Raw genomic sequence first — 26,684 nt, forward strand, 5'->3', positions numbered from 1 at the left:
TTCCTGAAGCCAACTCTTCAGACGTGGATTGGACTGGACAATGGGTTGGAGAGGGATGCTGGTGAGGCATGAACTACTTGGATCAGGTGGACACTTGAGACTATGTTGGCATCTCCTGCCTGGAGGGGAGATTAGAGGGTGGAGGGGGTTAGACGCAGGTGAAATGGACACAAAAAGAGAGAGTGGAGGGAGAGAGCAGGCTGTCTCATTAGGGGAAGAGTAATTGGGAGTGTGTAGCAAGGTATATATGGGTTTTTGTGTGAGAGACTGACTTGATTTGTAAACTTTCACTTAGAGCACAATAAAAATTATTAAAAAAAAAATCAAATGATGCATTGCATTGGGTAAATCTGCTGCAAAGTGTTTAAAATGTTAAAAAGCAAAGGTGTCTCCTTGAAGACTAAGGTGCGCCTGACCCAAGCCATGGTATTTTCAGTGGCATCATATGCATGTGAAAGCTGGACAATGAATAAGGAAGACCGAAGAAGAATTGATGCCTTTGAATTGTGGTGTTGGCGAAGAATATTGAATATACCATGGACGACCAAAAGAATGAACAAATCTGTCTTGGAAGAAGTGCAACCAGAATGCTCCTTAGAAGCAAGTGTGGCAAGACTGTGTCCTACATACATTGGACATGTTGTCAGGAGGGATCAGTCCCTGGAGAAGGACATCATGCTTGGCGAAGTACAGGGTCAGCAGAAAAGAGGAAGACCCTCAACGAGGTGGATGGACACAATGGCTGCAACGATGAGCTCGAGCATAACATTGTAGGGATGGCGCAGGACCAGGCAGTGTTTCATTCTGTTGTGCATAGGGTTACTATGAGTCGGAACCGACTAGACGGCACCAAATGACAACAACACCATGTACTGAAACCCCATGTGTCTTTCAGCTTGTCATACTGGGGTAACTTGCGTCTTGCTGTGATGCTGGAAGCCATGTCACTGGTGTTTCAAATACCAGCAGGGCCACCCATGGTGGGCAGGTTTCAGTGGAGCTTCCAGACTAAAACAGACTAGGAAGAAGGACCTGGTGGTCTATTTCTGAAAAAATTGGCCGGTGAAGGCCTTATGAATACCAGTGGAGCATTGTCTGGTATAGTGCCAGAAGATGAGCCCTCAGGTTAAAGGCACTCAAAATATGACTGGGGAAAAGCTGTCTCCTCAAAGCAGTGTCGACCTTAATGAAGTGGGTGGAGTAAAGCTTTCAGGACCTTCACTTGCTGATGTGGCATGCCTCAGAATGAGCATGTCAACTTGGCTAGGTGGTGATTCTCAGGATTGTGTGATTGTTTACCATTTTGTGATCTGATGTGATTTTCCTGTGTGTTGTAAGTCCTATCTCTATGATGTTAAAGAGGCAGGATTAGAGGCATTTATGTTAATGAAGCAGGACTCAATCTACAAGAGTAGGTTGCATCTTGAGCCAGTCACTTGACATACAAAAGAAAGAAGTGAGACCTGGAACCTCATGCCGTGAAGAAAGGAGTGTTGTAGTCATCTAATGCTGCTATAACAGAAATATCACAAGTGGATGGCTTTATCAAAGAGAATTTATTCTCTTACAGTCTAGGAGGCTAGAAGTCCAAATTCAGGGTGCCAGCCATAGGGGAAGGCTTTCTCACTCTGTGGGTTCTGGGGGATGGTCCTCGCCATTAATCTTTCGGTGGACTAGGAGATACTCAGCACAGGAACCTCGGGCCTAAAGGACATGCTTTACTCCTGGCCCTGCTTTCTTACAGTTATTTCAACAGATGAATGGAATACTCGAAGTGCTCACTTATCTATGTCACAAAATTTGGAAGACAGCTTCCTGCCAGCCTACTGGAAGAGATCTGTATTTGTGTCCATTCCAAAGAAAGATGATCCAACAGAATGCAAAAATTATTGAACAGTGTTATCACAAACAAGTAAAATTAGCTGAAGATCATTCAAAAGCTGTTGCAGTAGTAGTTCAAGCAGGATTCAGAAAAGAACAGGAAACGTGGGATGTCATTGTTGATGTCAGATGGATTTTGGCTGAAAGCAGAAAATACCAGAAAGATGTTTACCTGTGTTTTATTGCCTACGCGAAGGCATTTGACTACATGGATCATAACAAATCACAGAAAACTTTGCAAAGAATGCGAATTCCAGAACACTTAATTGTGCTCAGAAGGAACCTGTACATGGACCAAGAGGCAGTCGTTCAAACAGAACAAGGGCATATTCTGTGGTTTAAAGTCAAGAAAGGTGTATGTCAGAGTTGTATCTTTTCATGATACTTATTCAGTCTGTATTGTGAATGAATGATTTGATAAGCTGGACTATATGAAGAAAAGTGGGGCATTAGGATTGGAGGAAGACTCAGTAACAACTTATGATGTGCAGATAGCACAACTTGCTGAAAGTGAAGAGGACTTGAAGCACTTACTGACAAAGATCAAAGACTACAGTCTTTAGTATGGATTGTACCTCAACATAAAGAATACAGAACTCCTTACAACTGGACCAGTAAACCACATCATGATAAATGGAGAAAAGACAGAAGCTGTCAAGGATTTCATTTTACTTGTATCCACAGTCAACACCCATGGAAGCAGCAGTCAGAAAATCAAATGACGTATTGCATTGGGCAAATCTGCTGCAAAAGACCTCTTCAATGTATTACCAAGCCATGGTATTTTCTATTGCCTCATATGCATGTGAAAGCTGGACAATGAATAAAGAAGATTGAAGAAGAATTGATGCCTTTCAGTTATGGCGTTGGCAAGGATTATTGAATATACATTGGACTGCCCGAAGAATGAACAAATCTGTCTTGAAAGGACAGCCAGAATGCTCTTTAGAAGTGAGGATGACGAGACTTCATTTCAAGTACTTTGGGCATGTTATGAGGAAGGATGAGTCACTGGAAAGAAGGACATCATACTTGGTAAAGTAGAGGGTTAGCGGAAAAGAGGAAGACCTTCAAGGGATGGATTGACACAGTGCCTGCAACAATGGGCTCAAACATAGCAATGATTGTGAGGATGGTGCAGGACTGGGCAGTGTTTTGTTCTGTTGTACATAGTGGTCACTGTGAGCTAAAACCGACTCAATGCCACCTAAGAATAACAGTGTATTAAAATATATCTGTAAGTTTATATATGTTTCCAACCCCTAAAGACAAATAACAATTGGATTTATAAAGATACTGGTAATAAAAGATAATGAAAAATTAAAAAAAATATGGTATTCAAGTTACATCAGAACTGACTAAAGACTGCAGAATGGCACCCCGTCATAGTTGGGGACTACCTGTATTTTAGAAATACTTTCTTCCATTGTGTGGGTTCTCTTTTCATTTTCTTAACAATGTCTTTTGAAGAGCAAAGTTTTTAATGTGTTGAAGTCTATTTTACCAAAATTTTCTTTTATGATTCATACTTTGTTGATCCTATCTAAGTAACCTTTGCTTGGAGTTAATTTTTTATACGGATATGAGGTTGAAGTGGGGATTCTTTTTTTCAATGCCTGTCCAAATGTTCTAGCACCATTTACTGTTTATTCAAACAGCAGTATGTTCTTCTTCCATTGAGATAAATTTTCCATTGAATTTCCTTAGCACCTTTGTAGCAAATTAGTTGACCATATATGTGTGATTCCATATTCTGTTCCATTAATCTGTGTTTGTCCTTAAACTATTACAACTTTATCTTTTTTTTTTAATTTTATTGTGCTTTAAGTGAAAGTTTACGAATCAACTCAGTCTCTCACATAAAAACTTATATACACCTTGCTGCATATTCCCAATTACTCTCCCCCCCATGAGACAGCCCACTCCCTCCTTCCACTCTGTCTTTTCGTGTCAATTTTGCCAACTTCTAAGCCCCTCTACCCTCCCATCTCCCCTCCAGGCAGGAGATGCCAACATAGTCTCAAGTGTCCACCTGATCCAAGTAGTTCATGCCTCACCAGCATCCCTCTCCAACCCATTGTCCAGTCCAATCCATGTCTGAAGAGTTGGCTTCGGAATGGTTCCTGTCCTGGGCCAACAGACGGTTTGTGGACCATGACCACCAGGGTCCTTCCAGTCTCAGTCAGACCATTAAGTCTGGTCTTTTTATGAGAATTTGGGATCTGCATCCCAATGTTCTCCTGCTCCCTCAGGGGTTCTCTGTTGTGCTTCCTGTCAGGGCAGTCATCTGTTGTGGCCAGGCACCATCTAGTTCTTCTGGTCTCAGGATGATGTAGTAGTGGTTCATGTGGCCCTTTCTGTCTCTTGGGTTCATAGTTATCGTGTGACCTTGGTGTTCTTCATTCTCCTTTGATCCAGAGAGGTTGAGACCAATTAATGCATTTTAGATGGCCGCTTGTTAGCATTTAAGAACCCAGACGCCACGCTTCAATGTGGGATGCAGAATGTTTTCTTAATAGAATTTATTTTGCCTATTGACTTTTTTTTTTGTTTTTTTATTTTTATTTATTTTTTATATTTTTTTAATTGACTTAGATGTCCCCTGAAGCCATAGCCCCCAAACTCCCACCCTTGCTCCACTGACCTTCGAAGCATTCAGTTTATTCAGGAAACTTCTTTACTTTTGGTCTAGTCCAGTTGAGCTAACCTTCCCTATGTTGAGTGTTGTCCTTCCCTTCAGCTAAAGTAGTTCTTATCTACTATCTAATCAGTAAATAACGCTCTCCCAGGCTTATTCTTCCCAAAAGAATGTGTACTTCTCAGTTTAAACTATTTCTCAAGGTCTTATAATAGTGGTCTTATACAACATTTGTCCTTTTGCAACTGACTAATTTCACTCAGCATAATGCCTTCCGGGTTTCTCCATGTTATAAAATGTTTTATTGTGTGAATATACCATAATTTATTTATCCATTCATCCGTTGATGGGCACCTTGGTTGGTATTGTAAACAGTGTTGCAGTAAACATGGGTGTGAGTATATATGTTTGTGTAAAGGCTCTTATTTCTCTAGGATATATTCCAGGGAGTGGGATTGCTAGGTTGTATGGTAGTTCTATTTCTAGCTTTTTAAGGAAGCGCCAAATCGATTTCCAAAGTGGTTGTACCATTTGACGTTCCCACCAGCAGTGTATAAATGTTCCAATCTCTCCACAGCCTCTCCAACATTTGTTATTTTGTGTTTTTTGGATTAATGCCAGCCTTGTTGGAGTGAGATGGAATCTCATTGTAGTTTTGATTTGCATTTCTCTAATGGCTAATGTCAGCCCACTGCATTGGCTGGGAAACGAACCCCTGTCAACTGCTTGGAAGGCAGCTATGCTCACCACGATACCACCAAAACGCAGTGGGCTGACAGTTTTGGAAACCCTGGTGGTGTAGTGGTTAAGTGCTATGGCTGCTGCCTGGAGGATCGGCAGTTTGAATCCGCCAGGTGCTCCTTGGAAACTCTATGGGGCAGTGCTAGTCTGTCCTATAGGGTCGCTATGAGTTGGAATCGACTTGACAGCACTGGGTTTTTTGGTTTTAATGGCTAATGATCGAGAACCTGATATGATTCTTTTAATTTCAGTTGGATCTGTTTTAATATCCCCATCTCATTTCTTATTTGGGTTATTTGCTTCTTCTCCTGTTTTTCTTTTGTCAGTTTGGCCAATAGTTTATCAATTATGTTAATTTTTTCAAAGAACCAGCTTTCAGTCTTGTTAACTCTTTGAATTGTTTTTCTGTCGAAGCGGTGTCAAACATCAAATGCGCACCTCTCTACCATACAGCTGAAATAGCTGCAGTCTGCCAACAAGGGCCTGTTCTCCTGAAATAGGTCCACACAGACCCATGCAGGGGCAAAAGGTATTCAGAGTCCACGGACCGTTTATGCCTGGATAGGAGCTGCTTCTGTCCTGAGCTCCCCAGGTTAGTGGAGCTGACAAATTATCGTTTCCCCCAATTGTGAATTTATTCCTTCTCCAAGGCCGGGACAATGGCTTAGGGCGGTCAGCAGTGTCTTTCTCAGGCCCAGGGAAATCAACAGCCACTGAAGCCAGCTTGGGTGTAGGGGCCGTGGTAAAACATACGCAACTACTTAGCTTTTGCCGAAATTGGTGTTCTTCTTTGTTTCTGGAGGCGTGAGTAGGCTGTGTGGCTGGTTGTTTCTCCTTGAGGGAACTGCGGGTGAACGCTACCAGCAGCCCGCCACAGCCGCTCCCGAGAATGGTGCCTGAGGGATCCTGGTGATTCAGGTCCGGTAATTCCTCTCTGCTTCTGAACCACCTCTCCCTCCTCCTGCCGCTCAGTCCATTTTCTAACTTTGCCTTTGATGTTCAGGGCTCCTAGCTTGTCATAAATATAATCATTTCACTTGTTTTTTTTTTCGGTCTTTGTTATAACAGGGTTCGCCAGAAGAGTTTGGCTATTCCGCCATCTTGGCCACGCCCCCCCCACAACTTTATAGTGAAGTTTAAAATTGTGTAGTGAGGGAACTCCAAATTTGTTCTGCCTTAAAAAATTGTTTTTGCTGGTCTAGAGCCTTTGCACTTCATATAAATTTTAGAATCCATTTCTACACCCCCCCCCAAAAAAATTTTGGTTGGGATGTTGATTGAGGTTGTGTTGTATGTATAGACCAATTTGGTGTGAATTGAAATCTTAACAATATTGCATCTTCTGATTCATTAACAAGACATAGCACCATTTATTTAGGCTTTTAGAAATTTGTTGCAGCAGTATTTTGTACTTTTTAAGACAAATATCTTGCACATTTTTAATAAATATATCCCTATGTATGTCATGTTTTTTGATGCCATTGGTTTTGGCATTGGTTTTTCATCTCAATTTCTAATTCTTCTTTCCTAGTATAGAAATATAACTGATTTTTATATGTGAATGTGTATCCTATGACCTTGTTAAACCAATTTATGGGTAACCTTTTTTATTTGTAGTAAATATGTATGTAACAGAGTGTTTGAAATTTCAACAATCTTCACGGGTACAGTTCAGTGACATTATGTTCTTGATGGTGTTCAACCATCCCATTTTTCATTCTAGAATTACACCATCACCCTTAACAGAACCTCAGTGTCCCCTAGGCAAAGAGCCCCCTCTTAAATTCTCTCAGCAATTGTTGGTTGAGAAAGTCTTTGTTTTGCCTTTATTTGTATGAAGTTACTTTGTTGGGGTATAGAATCTGGATTTTCTGTTTCTTTCAGTGGTTTAACGACCCAGTTCCAGTGTCTTATGACTTGCATAGTTTTTTTTTTTTTTAATGGGAAGCCTGTTATCTGCTTTTCCTCTGGCAGTGATTTAAAATATGGAGCTGGTGGTTGTTTGTAACATACTGTCAGCTTATTTCTCAGGACTCTTTATTTTCTTCTTTGCATCTTTTATCTGCTGTTATATCTTTCCTTGTTCATTGTGGTAATGTATAATGAAAAGGAAAGAGAGAAAATTCAACAAGAACAATGTTTTTGAAAAATGAACCCTGGTAAATTATTTGCTAGAATTGTGTTTTGTGTTTATATCTGAATTTAATTTATGTGTTTGACTTTTGGCATCTGTTAACATAAATGTAAAATGCTAATTATAATAGGAAATAAGTTTTTTTTTTTAATTCCTGGAGTACTTCATATCAATAATACTAGCTCTATGAAAAGACAACATAACCAGTTAAAATCTTTTTTTTTAATTAGAATACTACTTCAAAATACCTGTGTTTCAACAAACCAAGTGTTTATCTACAGTTGAATGGATTTTTTTAAAAAATGTCGTATATACATACAATGGGATATTACTTAGCCGTAAAAAGAATGAAGCTCTAATACATGCTACAACATGGATGAACCTTCAAAAAATTATGCAAGTGGTATAAGCTACACAGAAAAGGATAAATATTGTATGATTCCACTTAATAAAAAATATCTAGACTAGGCAAGCTCATGGATACAGAAAGTAGATTAGGGTTTACCAGAAGACAGGGGAAGGCAAGAAGGGGCGATTATTGCTTAAGGGGTTCTGAGTTTCTGTTTGGGGTGATAGAAAGCTTTCTGAAGTAGATAGTGGTGATGATTGTTCAGCACTGCATATGTTATAATGTCACTGAATCATACACTTAAAAATGGTTAAAATGGCAAATTTTATGTTTTCTATATTTTACCACAATAAAATTGTTAAAAAATTATGTGTTTCAGAATGTATTTATACCAAACACAGATCAAATCGTCTGGCAAAAGTCAGTATGTTACATGTTTTACTTAAGATTAGAACTTTGTTTTCAATATTTTGTATGTGTCATTAGCTCGGTGATGATCTTTATATTAGTATTTTTCTAGTATGTGTTGAAGTCTCCTACTAATATTGTGAACTGTCTATTTCTCTTTTTGGTGCTGTTAGAGTTTGTTTTATGTATTTTGGAGCCCAGTCGTTGGATGTGTAGATATTTCTTAAGGTTATGTCTTCTCAGTAGATGGTCCTTTTAATCATTACATAATGTTCTTCCTTGACTTTTATGGTTTATTTTACCTTAAAGTCTATGTTATCTGAAATTAATATTGCCACTCCTGCACTTTTTTGGGCCACCATTTGCTTGATGTATTTCTTTCCATTCTTTGATTTTTTTTCCTTTTTTTTTTTTTGTGCTTTAGATAAAGGTTTTCAGAGCAAATTATTTTCTCATTAAACAATTAGTACACATATTGTATTCTGACATTGGTTGTCAACCCTGTGAAGTGTCAACGCTCTTCTCAACCTTGAGTTCCCCATTTCCATTCATCCAGCTTTCCTGTCGCCTCCTACCTTCTCATCCTTGCCCCTGGGCTGGTGTGCCCATTTCGTCTCGTATATGGTATATGGTTGCGCTACGTATATTATTATTTGTTTTATGGGCCTGTCTCATCTTTGGCTGAAGGGTAAACCTCTCTATCCTTTGATTTTTAATAGATTTATGTCTTTGTGTCTAAGGTATTTCTTGTAGAGAGCATATCGATAGGTTCTGTTGTTTTTTTTTTTTTACTCTTTCTGCCACTCTGTGTCTCTTTACTGGGTCCATTTAAGCCATTTACATTCAGTGTGATTATTGATAGGTATAAGTTTGTTGCTGTTGTATTGTTGTGCCTTTTTTTGTGTGTGTGTGGTGCTGACATTTTCTTTGTTCTGCTTACTTTCCTGTGCAGAGTTCGTTTTGTTTGTGGGTTTTCTTCTCTTTTCTTTTGTTATTATAGGTTTAATGTTAACCAAGTGTTTATGTTTTTCTTTTTTATTCAGATGAGTAGGTTTGTTAACTTCCTTTGTAGTTGCCATAAAATTTACCCTTATCTGCCTAAGTTTGAACCAGTCTTTTATTACTTGATGTCACTTTGACTTCCTCTCTTTTGAAAGCTGTATACCTACACCATTTACTCCTCGTTTTGTTTTGACGTTGTCATCATTTACAGAACGACGTCTCTGTTTCCCTGTTTAAGTCTGCTTTGCTTTTTTATTGAGAGTTCTTTACGTAGATTGGTATCTTGCTGATGTTGTCCTTTGTCCTAGACTCCAGTTGTCTGATGTTGTTGGTTCTCTAACTGAAAAACTGAAGGACTCCCTTTAATATTTCTTGTAAGTTTGGTTTGGTTTTTATGAATTCCCTTAATTTCTGTTTATCTGGAAAAGTCCTAATTTTACCATTGTATTTGAGAGAGAAGTGTGCAGGATTTATTATTCTTGGTTGGCAGTTTTTTTCTTTCAAGGTTTGATATATATATCAGCCCATTGCCTTCTTTCCTGCATAATTTCTGCTGAGTAATCAGAGTTTAGTCTTATTGTTTCCCCTTTGTCAGTGACTTTTTGTTTTTCTTGAGCTGCTCTGAGAATTTTTTGTCTTTGGTTTTGGCAAATGTGATTATGATATGTTTTTGTGCCTTTCTTTTGGGGTCTGTCATATGTGGGGTCCGTTGAGCTTTTTGAATGGTTGTCTTTTTGTCTTTCATGATATTTGGGAAGTTTTCTACCAGCAAATCTTCAGCAGTCTTCCCTGTGTTTTCCCTGTTCTCCCTGTGTTCTGAAACTCATCACGTGCAAATTTTTGTCTTGACTGTGTTCCACATAATTCTTGGGTTTTCTTCATTCTTTTTTCTGATATTTCTTCAGAGTAGCATCCATGAATTTGTCTTTAGTCTCTCTGATTCTGTGTTCCAGTGTTTCAAATTTGCTCCTAAAACCTTCTATTGAGTTGTCTGTTTCTGAAATTTTGTCGTTTATCTTTTAGATTTCTGGTTGCTGTTTTTATATGATATATAATTATTTATTTTGATGTCTCGTTCTCGTATTATTTTCCTGAATTCATCTATTGCTTTCTCTGTGTTTTCCTAGATTTTGTCTGTGTTTCCCATGATTTCGTCTGTTTTTTACCTGCTTTTGTCTGTGTGTTCCTTGATCTTTTTTTCTGATGTCTTAGAGAGCCCTAAATATTAGTCTTTTGAGTTCTGTATCAGGTATTTCCGCTGCGTTTTCTTCTACTAGAAGGTCATCCAATTCTTTATTTTGGTCACTTGCTGGAGCCTTCTTGTCCTGCTTTTTTATGTTTTGGTATCATCTGCCATCTCTGAGACATTAAGGTATTATTCTCTTTATTTATCGATTGTTTCATCCTGCTTTTTTTTGTTTTGTTTTGATATGTCAGGGTGGGTGGGCCGGGTGTGCTTTGCTGCTTGCTTGTTTGTGGCTATGATGCTCTTACCACCTTGTCTCAGTGAGCAGGGCAGCAGCAGGCAGGGTGAGCCCACTTCACTGTGTACCGGTTACGTGAGGTGGCTGAGGGCAGACAAGGTGGGTGCTGTCTACCTCCTGATGTTGGTCCAGTGGTGTGAGAGCATTCACAGCCCCTCGCCAGATGGGCGGGGGTGTTGGGGTCAGGATGTGTTACAGACTCGCTTCTCACCATTCAGCAGCTGTTCAAATGGAGGGGGAGGAGGGTTAGTGTGGGCCCAGTGCAGTGGCTGGTCTGAGCACTGAGGATGCTGTACCCATGGTGGAGTGGTGGGGGCTGGTGGGAAGTCGGGGAGGTGGTGTACAAGGCTAGGTGGGAGGGAGAAAGCAAAGCAAAAAAAAAAGGTGGCCAGCAGGTGGGGGTGGGACAGACCTAGGAGCCGGGAGAAAGAGGGGGGAGATGGCATACATGGCTAGGTGGGAGGTAGAAAGAAAAGAAAGAAAAAAATGGCGACATGGTGGGGGCTGGTGTGCTGGTGGTACTGGTCTGAGCACTGAGGATGCTCTAGCCGTGGCAGAGTGGTAGGGGCTAGTGGGAAGTGGGGGAGGTGGCACACAAGGCTAGATGGGAGAGAGAAAGAAAAGTAAGAAAAGAAAAATGAGAAAAAAAAATGGTACAACAGGGGGCAGTGAGTGGTATCGGGGCATACCCGGGGGCCCGTGGGAAGAGAGGGAATGTGGCTTATGGGGCTAAATGAGAGAGTGGATGAAAATAAAGAAAAAAAAATGGTGGTGCAGCAGGAGCAGGTGGGGGCAGGGCAGACCCAAGGCCTGGTGGCAAGGGAGAGAGGTAATGTACAGGGTAGGTAGGAGGGAGAAAGAAGAATAAAAGCAAAAAAGAAAAATAGTAGTGTAGCAGGAGCCAGCAGGTAGGGGCAGGAAGACCCAGGGCTGTGGTGGGCCGATGACTCTCTAGCAGCAGCGGTGTGGCAAAGGGCAGCAGGAGTAGGGGTGGTATATGATGGTAGGTGGAAGGGAGAAAGAAAGAGAACAACAACAACAAAAAAAGGCAGGGTGGGCCAGAAGTAGTGGGCTCGTATTGTCCCTGGCAGTGTGGTTTGCTAGGGTGGGAGGTGGTTCTTGCTTCTGCTCACCAGAAGGATAAGGGGTGGGAAAGTGTGTTTCTCTGGTTACTAGTTGCTCTGTCTCCTGTTGGGAGCTTGGTAAATTTGCCTTTCCATACTCCCTGTCTGGGCTAATTGCTGGCTGAGCTTCAAGATGGCAGTGCTGTGTCACATTAGTAGGCAGGGGACCTCCACTCTTTATCTTTCCTCTTTTCTGTTCTCTGTCAGTTTCTTCTTCCATTCAGTGTCTGATCTAGTTCTTTATCCCATCATTGGATACTTAGGGTTCCAGGTTTGTATCTGTTTTACTTAGTTTTTCAGATCGTTGGTACAGAGGGACTGCATGGGGTATCTGTCTAGGGTGCCATGTTGGCTCCACCTCTCCAGTATGGACATAATAGTGTTTTGATTGTTAACCTAACCTCAGGAGTGATAAAGAAGCTCTTTTTGTCACTTTAGAAGTTATGATGATACTTACTGCCTACTGTTTGATTAAGAATTATCTTAACCACCTAGATAGAGTCTATGTTCTACTTAATACATGTATTGAATATGAAGCTTTCTTAATACATTGAATTATGAATTTAAGTGAGCAGATAAAAAGGAGACAATAAGAAATAGTTTCAAATCATAGAGAAGGGATAGATGACACTGTGTTAGTTACTCTTCTGTCCATTGTCCTTGGGGTCAGAGATGAATAGAATAAGCAGAATGACTGTGTGAGAGCCCTGTGCCCTTGCTTAATTAATCAGTCAACTTTTTCTCGTTTTGAATAAGCTTGTGTCTCTAGATTTAAACAGTTGATTTAATCTTTCAGACAGGGGAAAACAAAGGATGGAGTGGTCCAAAGGCTGGGTTTCCAGAACCAACAAATAACAGTAAGTTTCCCCTCTGTGCTATCTACACTTGGTGTTAATCAGTGGTTCAGTGACTAGACCATCACTGGGAATTTATTAATCTATTTGGGACCAAGATGCCATGATAAGTGTTGTAGCGACTAAAAAGAAGTCACGATGTCTGCATTCCTGAATTTACAGAATAACTGGAAAACTAAGACACTTGTGTTCATATCCGCAACGCGATCAAACCATTGCAGATGGGGTGACATTTAGGCTACATAGTAATGCCATTCTATTTTAAGTTGTTTTTATTGCAACAACATTGCAGTACAAAAGAATGAAAAAATAAGTAATTATCTGTGAGCCTGTTACCTTCTCAAATCAACCATTTTCATAGTTCTAACTGTTTTTTAGGTACAACACAAATTTTTACATAATTAAAATCATAATCTGTTATGATTTAACATTGCCATATATATTTTTTCATAGTTATTAGGATTTTTAGCATTTTATTAAAGCCACAAGGTGAAATACCAGAAATCTAAGAGTAAAATTACATTGTCATTTCAATTATAGTAGAGGTAGTCCTCAACTTACGATGGGGTTCTGTTCCTGCGTTTCCATCGTAAGTCGATTCTGAAGTAAGTCGAATACCTCCTTTTTTTTTTTTTTTTTAATTATTATTGCCTTTTATCATCAGTATTTTTATTTGCCTCTGGGGGTTGGAAACATTACATATAAACTTACAGATATATTTTAACATTGTATGTAGTGCGTATTACTAATGATAAGTTGTACCAAAAAAAAAAAAAAAAGTCTTTAAGCGCTGTTATCCATAACTCTAATATGTCGTAAATCAGGGGCTACATGTATTATCAGAGAGTTAAAAATCCACTTAAGTTTATTTCTGTTTTCAAATATATGTGAGCAAGATGTTTTGCACTGGAAGCGTAGACATTTTTCTTTGTCCCCCTTCTTCAAAGAAAAGCATCTCTTTTTACTGTAAATCAGTGAAACAAAATATTCAGCCAATTAAGAACCCAACCAGTCTTGTTTCTAGCTCTCTCGTTTCTTACAGCCTTGCAAGCTGAGTAAGTTTAAATGTGTAAATTGTCTTAATGAGGGATCTTTGTTCTTTGATACTAGTAGCTTATCTCTTGATAAATAATTAAATTAGTAACAAACTCTTATTAAAGCATGCTAATCAGAATTGAGTTCTTGGATCTTGAAAAAAATATTTCAGTGGGGTCATGGTATTCTTCAGTTAGTTTCTGGGAATTTAAATTAGTCTAACTCTGATCCCTGCGATAACGCACACACATGTGTACACACATACGTGTAGAGAAAGGGAGATGAGGTTAAGAGACACAGCCCAAGGTAGAAAATGGAATCAGTTCAGTATTCTTAGATAGTTTGTGTTACCTTTGATATTGGAACACTAAATTGACTGCAGTTTTATGTAATTAGCATAGTGTCTGGTTCCTAGCAAGCACATAATGAATTTTGATTTCCTTTCCTGCCACCTCTCTCCTTTCTTTTATAAAAATTATATAATTCTGTGTAGGTTTGCCAAAATTTCCACTTATGTACTTTTTTTCAGAAACCCTGGTGGCATAGTGGTTAAGAGCTTCGGCTACTAACCAAAAGGTCAGTAGTTTGAGTCCACCAGGTGCCCCTTGGAAACTATGGAGTAGTTCTACTCTGTCCTGCAGGGCCGCTATGAGTTGAAATCGGCTCGATGGCAGTGGGTGGTACTTTTTTTCTGTCAGATGTTTTTTTGCACATACATGGTGACTATACTATAGTTTATTTTTGAATTGCCACATTTTGGCACTAGACTTTTTTTTCAAAGAATATAAACATAGTATATCTGAATATAGAAGTCAGTTATTAGCTTGATAGTTTTAACATGAAAGCACATTATAGATAACGTGCAAGCTTCATCATTGAACAGCGATATTTCACTGTTTGTTGACTTTATTATTTTTTTTTAACTTTCTAAGGGACTTTAGAATTCCTTTGCAAGCATGGGAAGGAATATCATAAAGAGGTCAGTGAGTACAAGTGTTCAGAAATTTGTAAGACTACATAAAAATGTTTGCATTAGAGATCAAGTTAGAAGCAATAAAATTATTTGAAGCCAGTTAAAACTTAATCACGCCCCTGATGCTTTAGATACTGCTCTTGTCTGCAGTGGGTTCAAATTGAGAAATTAAGGAAGGCCTCTTCTTAACTGTGAGGGAGTGAGAAAGCTGATATACACATTCTTTTACATGAACACTGAGTGATCCTTACTTTGAGTTACCACAGAGGATGGAGGCAACCCAGCTCCAAAAAGCAACTCCTTCGCTCCCCAAGGACTAGTTCCCTTCGATGAGGCTTCAGAGTCCCCTGGAGCCAGGTCTTAGCCACTTAAATACATTAGGAAAAAAAATTGATCTCTGCTTAGGAATTGATCAGGTGATAATCTATTACCCAAAGATTAAATTTATATATTATGGTAGTAGCATTTAGGTTAAGTTCTCTTTTACATAATCAGTCCCTTATGTTTGAAATTCTGCTCTAAGCAATTTTTGTCCCATGAAGGATACCTGTGTTAACATTTTGCAGGCAAAGGCTAGAGCTGCGATCTCTCTGGATGGCACCGTGGGGGAAGACTGGAATTTGACTTTGTCAATGCAGTCTCCAGTGAGCTGCCTTTCTGACATGCTCTCTGACCTTGAACAACTCATTTTACATTTTATTATTAAATATGCTCTGTTAAGAGCTATGCATACCAATATATAATGTTGAGAATCTTTGATTACGTAACATATGTAAAATGATTAACCATCCTTGAATAACATCTGAGAAGGTAACATTTTAATTACTTTGTAAAAAGGAATGCCATCATAAAGTGACTGCGTTATGATAGACTTTTTTCTCTGTTAAACTCTGTATTACTTCACAAATTGTAGTTACAAAGATCAAAATTTTAAGCCAGCTGTTATTTGGATAAATAATATAAAATTAATTTGAAACTATAACTTAACTAAAATTAAAAGAAGAGAATGCAGAATTGGAAAAGGGAAATTTGAATGTGCCATAGCTAGACCTGATTCCGAGTAGATAAAAAAAAAAGTTAATGTACATGTGCATTTAATTTTTTGAAATGGAAGATATTATTTTAAAGATTACAGTCATAAGAAACTGCTAACAATTACAACTAAAAAATAGTTTAAATGGTTTTGCAAGTGATTGTGATTATATAGCCTGGCTTTTCAATTTATTTTCCTGGCTTGATTGCCTACAGATTTAAAATATGGACCTAATTTTTACATGCTTTTCAGGCTTTCTTCATTGTACTGAAATGCAGCAGAAGGTATCTTATCTAAGTGTGTTTTTACCCTTTGAATCACTGTCATAGTCATGTTGAAGTATAAGAACACCTAACTCTGTAATGTGAGATTTATGTTAAATTTAGCATGGGGCAATTTTATGTTTGGCATGTACATAAAAAACCAGATTTTTACAGATGAATGGCTGACAAGTTTTTTTTTTTTTTAAAGCATGCATTTTGAAGATCTACTGATGGCTCATGGAAAAACTATTTTTTATTGATGGCTCATGGAAAAACTATAAAATATTTAGATATAGTTCAGTTGATAATATCTTCTATTTTTTGTATTCACATTCCACGTTTCTTATTAATACAGGGTTTTACTTAAAAACAGATTCATTGTTTCTTAAAGGTGAACTCTAGCTTAATTCAAAATTGGACTAAGCTCAGAGGTATTCATTGGTATGTGCCGAATCCACCCACTAAAAGATTATTTAGAGGAATTTTTCACATAAATATTTTTCCGTTAACCTTTTAAAAAGTTTTATTTAGCCCCTGTGAAATATGCTGGTTCTCCTAGGTTCATTAGAGATGATCTGAGACAAATACTTTTGGGATAGATAGAGCTCTTATTGACCTTTCCAGAATCGTAGTTGGCATAGAATTTTTGTCACTTTTCTGTCATACTCATTTATTATTAAACCCTGTACATCCTGAAACAGTAGACTAAAGTATCCCAGTGATATGACACTGTATAGATTGGATGCTTGTTTCTCATATGCTGTGTACTGTATTAAGAATTTCTTCTTCTTCTTCCTTTATTTCTTGGTGAATGAGGGTTATACTTTTAAGATAATAGATTCTTTCTTTAATGATGTCTTGGGGGAGAGTTCCTGAACAATTACTTTTTGGGATACCTATAACAGAAACCACTTTTTAATTAGATAATTAGTTCAATATAAACTAATGAATATATAATTAAATATAAAGCGTTTTGCTTGCTGTTCTGCCCCTGACCAACGGAAGAAAGGTCCAAGTGTTACAGAAAGACACCCTCCCCGTTTCACGTTGGTGGCTCTGCTGGACGTGCCTGAGTAGTGAGAAGCTAGCCCTTTTATTGCTCTGACAAGGAATCTGTTTTCTTGCCCGCTGAGTCAAGAAAGTTGAGAGACAACATTAAGCTTTCTTTTGTTTTAACATATACTGGTTGAGACTGTGTTTAAAGGCCCATTCATTTAGAGGAAAAAAGAATCTGAAACTAGAAAATAAGGAACGTAGAAAATAGCTCTTGAATCAGATTAGCACAAACCACATGTTTTTCTGAAATATTCTCAGGAAAGATTTAATGAATTTAAATTTTCCTGATTTAAAAAACTTGCTTTACTCATATTTTCACTCAAAACAGATTATAGATAAATGTTTTCTAAAAAAAAAAGGAAACTCTATAAGGAACTTAAGGGTACATTTTTTAATTTTAGGAAGAGTATTTTTAAGCATAAGGCATAGGATGAAACCATAAAGGAGAAAAAGATGGATTTAAATGTACAAAAACTAAACATAAATTCAAAGAACAGCATGAGAAAACAAAAAGGAAAATGACAAATGGAAAGCACAAATTGTAGCATGTAAAAAAAAAAAAAAAGCAACAGGTTAAATAAAAAGAATGCATATAGGTCAATAAGAAAAAGCAAATACACTAATAGCAAAAAGGCCAGAGCACTTAAGGACACATCTAAAAAGAACAGACAATAAACAAAATGTTTTCAGCAACTAGAGAAGAGCAGATTAAAAGTAAATGTTAGACAATGTTTGATCCATAAAAATTGGCAGGAATATAAAAATGCTAACCCCAACTGTTGGGGAAGCAGGTTGTCACATACTTTGTAGGATTGTGAATTAGCAATAATAAATATACTTTTTTTTTTTCTATGCAAAGCTTAAGGAGCCCTGGTGGCGCAGTGGTTAAGCGCTCGCCTGCTAATCAAAAGGTTAGCGGATCGAACTCACCAGCTGCTCTGTGGGAGAAAGATGCAGCAGTCTGCGTCCTTGAAGATTTACAGCCTTTGAAACCCTGTGGGGGTGGTTCTGCTCTGTCCTATAGGGTCTCTGTGTATGAGTTGGAAATTCAACTCCACAGCAGTGGTTTTGGGGTAATACAAAGCTTAAAGCCTAGGCCCATTTTTTTCTAAAGTCTAATTAAAAGGTATGGAAAAATAGAAAAGATATTTTTCCGTAATAAACATAGTGGTTTTATAATCAGGAATATATATATATATATATTTTAATTGTAAAATAAATATAATGAAAATTTTGCCATTTTAAACATTTTTAAGTGTATAATTCAGTGACATCACTTACATTCACCATGTTGTGCAACCATCACCATAATCTATTTCCAAAAGTTTCATCACTCCAAACCATACCCCTTAAGCAATAATTCCCTGTTCCCTCCTCCCCCCAGCTCCAGATAACCACTAGTAACCTTTTTTCTTTATGTATTTGCCTCTTCTAGGTATTTCATACAACTGGGATCATACAATATTTGTCCTTTTATGTTTGACTTATTTCACTTGGCGTAGTATTTTTAAAGTTCATCCGTGTCATAATATGTATCAGAACTTCATTTTCCTTCATGGTGGAATAGCAGTAGTTCCATTGTTGGGATGTACCAAATTTTGTTTATCCTTTCATGTGTTGGTAGATAATTGGATTGTGTCCACCTTTTGGCTATTGTGAATAATGCTGCAGTGAACATTGGTGTACAAGTATGTGTTTGAGTTCCTGCTTTCAAGTCTTTTGTGTATATGCTTAGAAGTGGTGTTACTGGGTCTTATGGTAATTAAGTGTTTAAATTTTTAAGAAATCACTGAACTGTTTTTCCACAGTGGCTGTACCATTTTACATTTTCACCAGTAATGCATGAAGGTTTTAATTTCTCCATATCTTTTCCAAGACTTATTTTCCTTTTTAAAAAAATTATAGTCATTCTAGTGGACATTTACATTTATTTCCATAATGACTAATGACATTGAGCGTCTTTACATGTGCTTATCAGCCATTTATGTATCTTCTATTGAAGTCCTTTGCCCATATTTAAATGGGGTTCTTGGCCTTTTTGTTGTTGAATTATAGGAGTTCTTTATGTATTCTGGGTACTAAACTCTTACCAGACATATGGCTGCCAAATATTTTCTCCCGTTCTGTAGGTCATCTCTTGGCTTTCTTGAGAAAGTCCTTTGATGCACAAAAGTTTTTAATTTTGATGAAGTACAATTTATCTAATTTTTCTTTGATTGCTTGTGTTTTTGGTGTCATAACAAAGAATCAGTTGCCAAAAACAAGATCCTGAAACTTTACCTCTTTGTTTTCTCCTAAGAGTTTTATGGTTCTAATTCTTACATTTAAAAGATCATTGGATCCATTTCGAGTTAATTTTTGTGTGTGGCGTAAAGTGTTCGCATGTGGATATAAAAAATCAAATACATTTAAAACACTCACAGATAAACAGACTTTGGCCTTGAATTGTACAGTCTGGCTGCCTTAAATATTATATATGAAAAGTTAGGAAAGCAGAGTAATGTATACTGAAGTCCACTTGGAGAACCTTTTATGACTTTTTACTTCTTCTTTTTTTAGCAAGAAAATGTGTAATTGTCCAAAGTCTGAGTGAAATTAAAAGATCTTAACCATATATATTCCTTGTGAAGCCTGAAATATGTGCTCTTTATTTCTAATTCATAGACATTTAGATTACTTATAATATTTTTCTATTTTAAATAATCCAGCTGGAAAAGCCTCATACCTAAGTCATTTTATATGTGAGCTAGTATATTTGCTGGATAAATTCCTACAATTTGAATTACTGGGTCAAATAATATATGTACTTTTAATTTTGATAGATGTTGCCAGATTACCATCAGTAGAAACTTACCAATTTACATTCCTGCCAGCAATATATAATATTTCTTGTTTCCCCACAGCCTCGGTAACACTATATGCTATCAAACTTCTGGAACTTAGCCAGTCTCATAGTTGAAATATGGTATTCAGTGTAGTTTTATTTTGTGTTTCTCCTATTATGATTAAGATTGAACATATATTGTGTACATTTAAGAGGCATTTCTATATTTTTTTCTGGCAGTGATATGGTCACCTATTGCCTGTTTTTTAGTTGCACTGTTGGTCTTTTTCTCTTACCTGGTAGGAGCATGTGTGTGCATATAGGCACACACGTGCCCTTAGGAGGTGACTTGGCAATTTTTTTTTTCTTATTTGCTTATAATGGAGTTTTCTCTCTCTCCCTTTTTTAATGTATTTGAATGGCTCTTCTTTTATAGGATTTGTAATTTTGGCATAGTTAATAAAGCCTTCTCCACTGAGATATAAAAAAATTATTTTAAGTTGTCTTCTGAAACATTTAATACAATATTGAACAGAAGTAGTAAGAGCAGGCACCTTTGTCTTAGTCTTGATTTCAAGGGGAGAGCTCTCAGTCTTTCTCCACTAAGTATAATGTTGGCTTTTGGTTTTTCATTTGTGCCCTTAATCATCTTGGGGAACTTCCCTTATAGTCTAATCTTTTTGAGGGTTTTCATCAAGAAGGGGTATTGGATTTTATCAAATACTTTTTCTGCTGACTTTTTTTTTTTTTTTTTTTATAATAACTTTTATTAAGCTTCAAGTGAACGTTTACAAATCCAATCAGTCTGTCACATATAAGTTTACATACATCTCACTCCCTACTCCCACTTACTCTCCCCGTCTTGAGTCAGCCCTTTCAGTCTCTCCTTTCTTGACCATTTTGCCGGCTTCCCTCTCTCTCTATCCTCCCATCCCCCCTCCAGGCAAGAGTTGCCAACACAATCTCAAGTGTCCACCTGATATAATTAGCTCACTCTTCATCAGCATCTCTCTCCCACCCGCTGACCAGTCCCTTTCATTTCTGATGAGTTGTCTTCGGGGATGGTTCCTGTCCTGTGTCAACTGAAGGTCTGGGGAGCATGGCCGCCGGGATTCCTCTAGTCTCAGTCAGACCATTAAGTTTGGTCTTGTTATGAGAATTTGGGGTCTGCATCCCACTGATCTCCTGCTCCCTCAGGGGTCCTCTGCTGAGCTCCCTGTCAGGGCAGTCATCGATTGTGGCCGGGCACCAACTAGTTCTTCTGGTCTCAGGATGATGTAGGTCTCTGGTTCATGTGGCCCTTTCTGTCTCTTGGGCTCTTAGTTGTCATGTGGGCTTGGTGTTCTTCATTTTTCTTTGCTCCAGGTGGGTTGAGACCAATTGCTGCATCTTAGATGGCTGCTTGTTAGCATTTAAGACCCCAGACGCCACATTTCAAAGTGGGATGCAGAATGATCTCATAATAGAATTATTTTGCCAATTGACTTAGAAGTCCCCGCAAACCATGCTCCCCAGACCCCCGCGCTTGCTCCGCTGACCTTTGAAGCATTCATTTTATCCCGGAAACTTCTTTGCTTTTGGTCCAGTCCAATTGAGCTGACCTTCCATGTATTGAGTGTTGTCTTTCCCTTCACCTAAAGCAGTTCTTATCTACTGATTGATCAATAAAAAACCCTCTCCCACCCTCCCTCCCTCCCCCCCTCGTAACCACAAAAGTATGTGTTCTTCTCAGGTTTACTATTTCTCAAGATCTTATAATAGTGGTCTTATACAATATTTGTCCTTTTGCCTCTGACTAATTTCGCTCAGCATAATGCCTTCCAGGTTCCTCCATGTTATGAAATGTTTCAGAGATTCGTCACTGTTCTTTATCGATGCGTAGTATTCCATTGTGTGAATATACCACAATTTATTTACCCATTCATCCGTTGATGGACACCTTGGTTGCTTCCAACTTTTTGCTATTGTAAACAGAGCTGCAATAAACATGGGTGTGCATATATCTGTTTGTATGAAGGCTCTTGTATCTCTAGGGTATATTCCTAGGAGTGGGATTTCTGGGTTGTATGGTAGTTCTATTTCTAACTGTTTAAGATAACGCCAGATAGATTTCCAAAGTGGTTGTACCATTTTACATTCCCACCAGCAGTGTATGAGAGTTCCAATCTCTCCGCAGCCTCTCCAACATTTATTATTTTGTGTTTTTTGGATTAATGCCAGCCTTGCTGGTGTGAGATGGAATCTCATCGTAGTTTTAATTTGCATTTCTCTAATGGCTAATGATCGAGAGCATTTTCTCATGTATCTGTTGGCTGCCTGAATATCTTCTTTAGAGAAATGTGTGTTCATATCCTTTGCCCACTTCTTGATTGGGTTGTTTGTCTTTTTGTGGTTGAGTTTTGACAGAATCATGTAGATTTTAGAGATCAGGCGCTGGTCGGAGATGTCATAGCTGAAAATTCTTTCCCAATCTGTAGGTGGTCTTTTTACTCTTTTGGTGAAGTCTTTAGATGAGCATAGGTGTTTGATTTTTAGGAGCTCCCAGTTATCGGGTTTCTCTTCATCATTTTTGGTAATGTTTTGTATTCTGTTTATACCTTGTATTAGGGCTCCTAGGGTTGTCCCAATTTTTTCTTCCATGATCTTTATCGTTTTAGTCTTTATGTTTAGGTCTTTGAGCCACTTGGAGTTAGTTTTTGTGCATGGTGTGAGGTATGGGTCCTGTTTGATTTTTTTGCAAATGGATATCCAGTTATGCCAGCACCATTTGTTAAAAAGGCTGTCTTTTCCCCAGTTAATTGACACTGGTCCTTTGTCAAATATCAGCTGCTCATACGTGGATGGATCTATGTCTGGGTTCTCAATTCTGTTCCATTGGTCTATTTGTCTGTTGTTGTACCAATACCAGGCTGTTTTGACTACTGTGGCTGTATAATAGTTTCTGAAGTCAGGAAAGGTGAGGCCTCCCACTTTCTTCTTCTTTTTCAGTAGTGCTTTGCTTATCCGGGGGTTCTTTCCGTTCCATATGAAATTGGTGATTTGTTTCTCTATCCCCTTAAAATATGACATTGGAATTTAGATCGGAAGTGCGTTAAATGTATAGATGGCTTTTGGTAGAATAGACATTTTTACTATGTTAAGTCTTCCTATCCATGAGCAAGGTATGTTTTTCCACTTAAGTATGTCCTTTTGAATTTCTTGTAGTAGAGCTTTGTAGTTTTCTTTGTATAGGTCTTTTACATCCTTGGTAAGATTTATTCCTAAGTATCTTATCTTCTTGGGGGCTATTGTGAATGGTATTGATTTGGTTATTTCCTCTTCGGTGTTCTTTTTGTTGATGTAGAGGAATCCAAGTGATTTTTGTATGTTTATTTTATAACCTGAGACTCTGCCAAACTCTTCTATTAGTTTCAGTAGTTTTCTGGAGGATTCCTTAGGGTTTTCTGTGTATATAATCATGTCATCTGCAAATAGTGATAACTTTACTTCTTCCTTGCCAATCCGGATACCTTTTATTTCTTTGTCTAGCCTGATTGCCCTGGCTAAGACTTCCAACACGATGTTGAATAAGAGCGGTGATAAAGGGCATCCTTGTCTGGTTCCCGTTCTCAAGGGAAATGCTTTCAGGTTCTCTCCATTTAGAGTGACATTGGCTGTTGGCTTTGCATAGATGCCCTTTATTATGTTGAGGAATTTTCCTTCAATTCCTATTTTGGTAAGAGTTTTTATCATAAATGGGTGTTGGACTTTGTCAAATGCCTTTTCTGCATCAATTGATAAGATCATGTGGTTTTTGTCTTTTGTTTTATTTATGTGATGGATTACATTAATGGTTTTTCTGATATTAAACCAGCCTTGCATACCTGGTATAAATCCCACTTGATCAGGGTGAATTATTTTTTTTGATGTGTTGTTGGATTCTATTGGCTAGAATTTTGTTGAGGATTTTTGCATCAATGTTCATGAGGGATATAGGTCTATAATTTTCTTTTTTTGTAATGTCTTTACCTGGTTTTGGTATCAGGGAGATGGTGGCTTCATAGAATGAGTTGGGTAGTATTCCGTCATTTTCTATGCTTTGGAATACCTTTAGTAGTAGTGGTGTTAACTCTTCTCTGAAAATTTGGTAGAACTCTGCAGTGAAGCCGTCCGGGCCAGGACTTTTTTTTGTTGGGAGTTTTTTGATTTCCGTTTCAATCTCTTTTTTTGTTATGGGTCTATTTAGTTGTTCTACTTCTGAATGTGTTAGTTTAGGTAGGTAGTGTTTTTCCAGGAATTCATCCATTTCTTCTAGGTTTTCAAATTTGTTAGAGTACAATTTTTCATAATAATCTGAAATGATTCTTTTAATTTCATTTGGTTCTGTTGTGATGTGGTCCTTCTCATTTCTTATTCGGGTTATTTGTTTCCTTTCCTGTATTTCTTTAGTCAGTCTAGCCAATGGTTTATCAATTTTGTTAATTTTTTCAAAGAACCAGCTTTTGGCTTTGTTAATTCTTTCAATTGTTTTTCTGTTCTCTAATTCATTTAGTTCAGCTCTAATTTTTATTATTTGTTTTCTTCTGGTGCCTGATGGATTCTTTTGTTGCTCACTTTCTATTTGTTCAAGTTGTAGGGACAGTTCTCTGATTTTGGCTCTTTCTTCTTTTTGTATGTGTGCATTTATTGATATAAATTGGCCTCTGAGCACTGCTTTTGCTGTGTCCCAGAGGTTTTGATAGGAAGTATTTTCATTCTCGTTGCTTTCTATGAATTTCCTTATTCCCTCCTTGATGTCTTCTATAACCCAGTCTTTTTTCAGGAGGGTATTGTTCATTTTCCAAGTATTTGATTTCTTTTCCCTCGTTTTTCTGTTATTGATCTCTAGTTTTATTGCCTTGTGATCTGAGAAGATGCTTTGTAATATTTCGATGTTTTGGACTCTGCAAAGGTTTGTTTTATGACCTAATATGTGGTCTATTCTAGAGAATGTTCCATGTGCGCTGGAAAAAAAAGTATATTTTGCAGCAGTTGGGTGGAGAGTTCTGTATAAGTCAATGAGGTCAAGTTGGTTGATTGTTGTAATTAGATCTTCTGTGTCTCTGTTGAGCTTCTTACTGGATGTCCTGTCCTTCTCCGAAAGTGGTGTGTTGAAGTCTCCTACTATAATTGTGGAGGTATCTATCTCGCTTTTCAGTTCTGTTAAAATTTGATTTATGTATCTTGCAGCCCTGTCATTGGGTGCGTAAATATTTAATATGGCTATGTCTTCCTGATCAATTGTCCCTTTTATCATTATATAGTGTCCTTCTTTATCCTTTGTGGTGGATTTAAGTCTAAAGTCTATTTTGTCAGAAATTAATATTGCTACTCCTCTTCTTTTTTGCTTATTGTTTGCTTGATATACTTTTTTCCATCCTTTGAGTTTTAGTTTGTTTGAGTCTCTAAGTCTAAGGTGTGTCTCTTGTAGGCAGCATATAGATGGATCGTGTTTCTTTATCCAGTCTGTGACTCTCTGTCTCTTTATTGGTGCATTTAGTCCATTTACATTCAGGGTAATTATAGATAAATAAGTTTTTAGTGCTGTCATTTTGATGCCTTTTTATGTGTGTTGTTGACAATTTCATTTTTCCACATACTTTTTTGTGCTGAGGTGTTTTTCTTAGTAAATTGTGAGATCCTCATTTTCATAGTGTTTGACTTTATGTTAGTTGAGTCGTTACGTTTTTCTTGGTTTTTGTCTTGAGTTATAGAGTTGTTATACCTTTTTGTGGTTACCTCATTATATACCCCTATTTTTCTAAGTAAAAACCTAACTTGTATTGTTCTATATCGCCTTGTATCACTCTCCATATGGCAGTTCAATGCCTCCTGTATTTAGTCCCTCTTTTTGATTATTGTGATCTTTTACCTATTGACTTCCATGATTCCCTGTTATGTGTATTTTTTTTTTTTTTAATTAACCTTAATTTGTTTGTTTTTGTGATTTCCCTGTTTGAGTTGATATCAGGACGTTCTGTTTTGTGACCTTGTGTTGTGCTGATATCTGATATTATTGGTTCTCTGACCAAACAATATCCTTTAGTATTTCTTGTAGCTTTGGTTTGGTTTTTGCAAATTCTCTAAACTTGTGTTTGTCTGTAAATATCTTAATTTCGCCTTCATATTTCAGAGAGAGTTTTGCTGGATATATGATCCTTGGCTGGCAGTTTTTCTCCTTCAGTGTTCTGTATATGTCGTCCCATTCCCTTCTTGCCTGCATGGTTTCTGCTGAGTAGTCAGAACATATTCTTATTGATTCTCCCTTGAAGGAAACCTTTCTTTTCTCCCTGGCTGCTTTTAAAATTTTCTGTTTATCTTTGGTTTTGGTGAGTTTGATGATAATATGTCTTGGTGTTTTTCTTTTTGGATCAATCTTAAATGGGGTTCGATGAGCATCTTGGATAGATATCCTTTCGTCTTTCATGATGTCAGGGAAGTTTTCTGTCAGAAGTTCTTCAACTATTTTCTCTGTGTTTTCTGTCCCCCCTCCCTGTTCTGGGACTCCAATCACCCGAAGGTTATCCTTCTTGATAGAGTCCCACATAATTCTTAGGGTTTCTTCATTTTTTTTAATTCTTTTATCTGATTTTTTTTCAGCTATGTTGGTGTTGATTCCCTGGTCCTCCAGATGTCCCAGTCTGCATTCTAATTGCTCGAGTCTGCTCCTCTGACTTCCTAGTGTGTTGTCTAATTCTGTTATTTTATTGTTAATCTTTTGGATTTCTACATGTTGTCTCTCTATGGATTCTTGCAACTTATTAATTTTTCCAGTATGTTCTTGAATAATCTTTTTGAGTTCTTCAACAGTTTTATCAGTGTGTTCCTTGGCTTTTTCTGCAGATATCCTAATTTCATTTGTGATAT

At 37.6% G+C, this 26,684-nt stretch overlaps 1 protein-coding gene across 12 annotated transcripts in view; it reads left to right on the forward strand.

The window, feature by feature from the left end:
• The window catches only part of STAU2 (staufen double-stranded RNA binding protein 2), a 364,940-nt gene that overhangs the window by 171,916 nt on the left and 166,340 nt on the right, over positions 1-26,684 (forward strand). For all 12 annotated transcript variants that reach the window (XM_049853679.1, XM_049853684.1, XM_049853677.1 and 9 more), the window contains one exon: positions 12,558-12,618. In XM_049853679.1, coding sequence (XP_049709636.1) covers positions 12,558-12,618 — 61 coding nt within the window. The remainder of the gene's footprint in view (positions 1-12,557; positions 12,619-26,684) is intronic.

This window comes from Elephas maximus, chromosome 15 (genome assembly GCF_024166365.1).
Source record: "Elephas maximus indicus isolate mEleMax1 chromosome 15, mEleMax1 primary haplotype, whole genome shotgun sequence".
Taxonomy (NCBI): Eukaryota; Metazoa; Chordata; class Mammalia; order Proboscidea; family Elephantidae; genus Elephas; species Elephas maximus.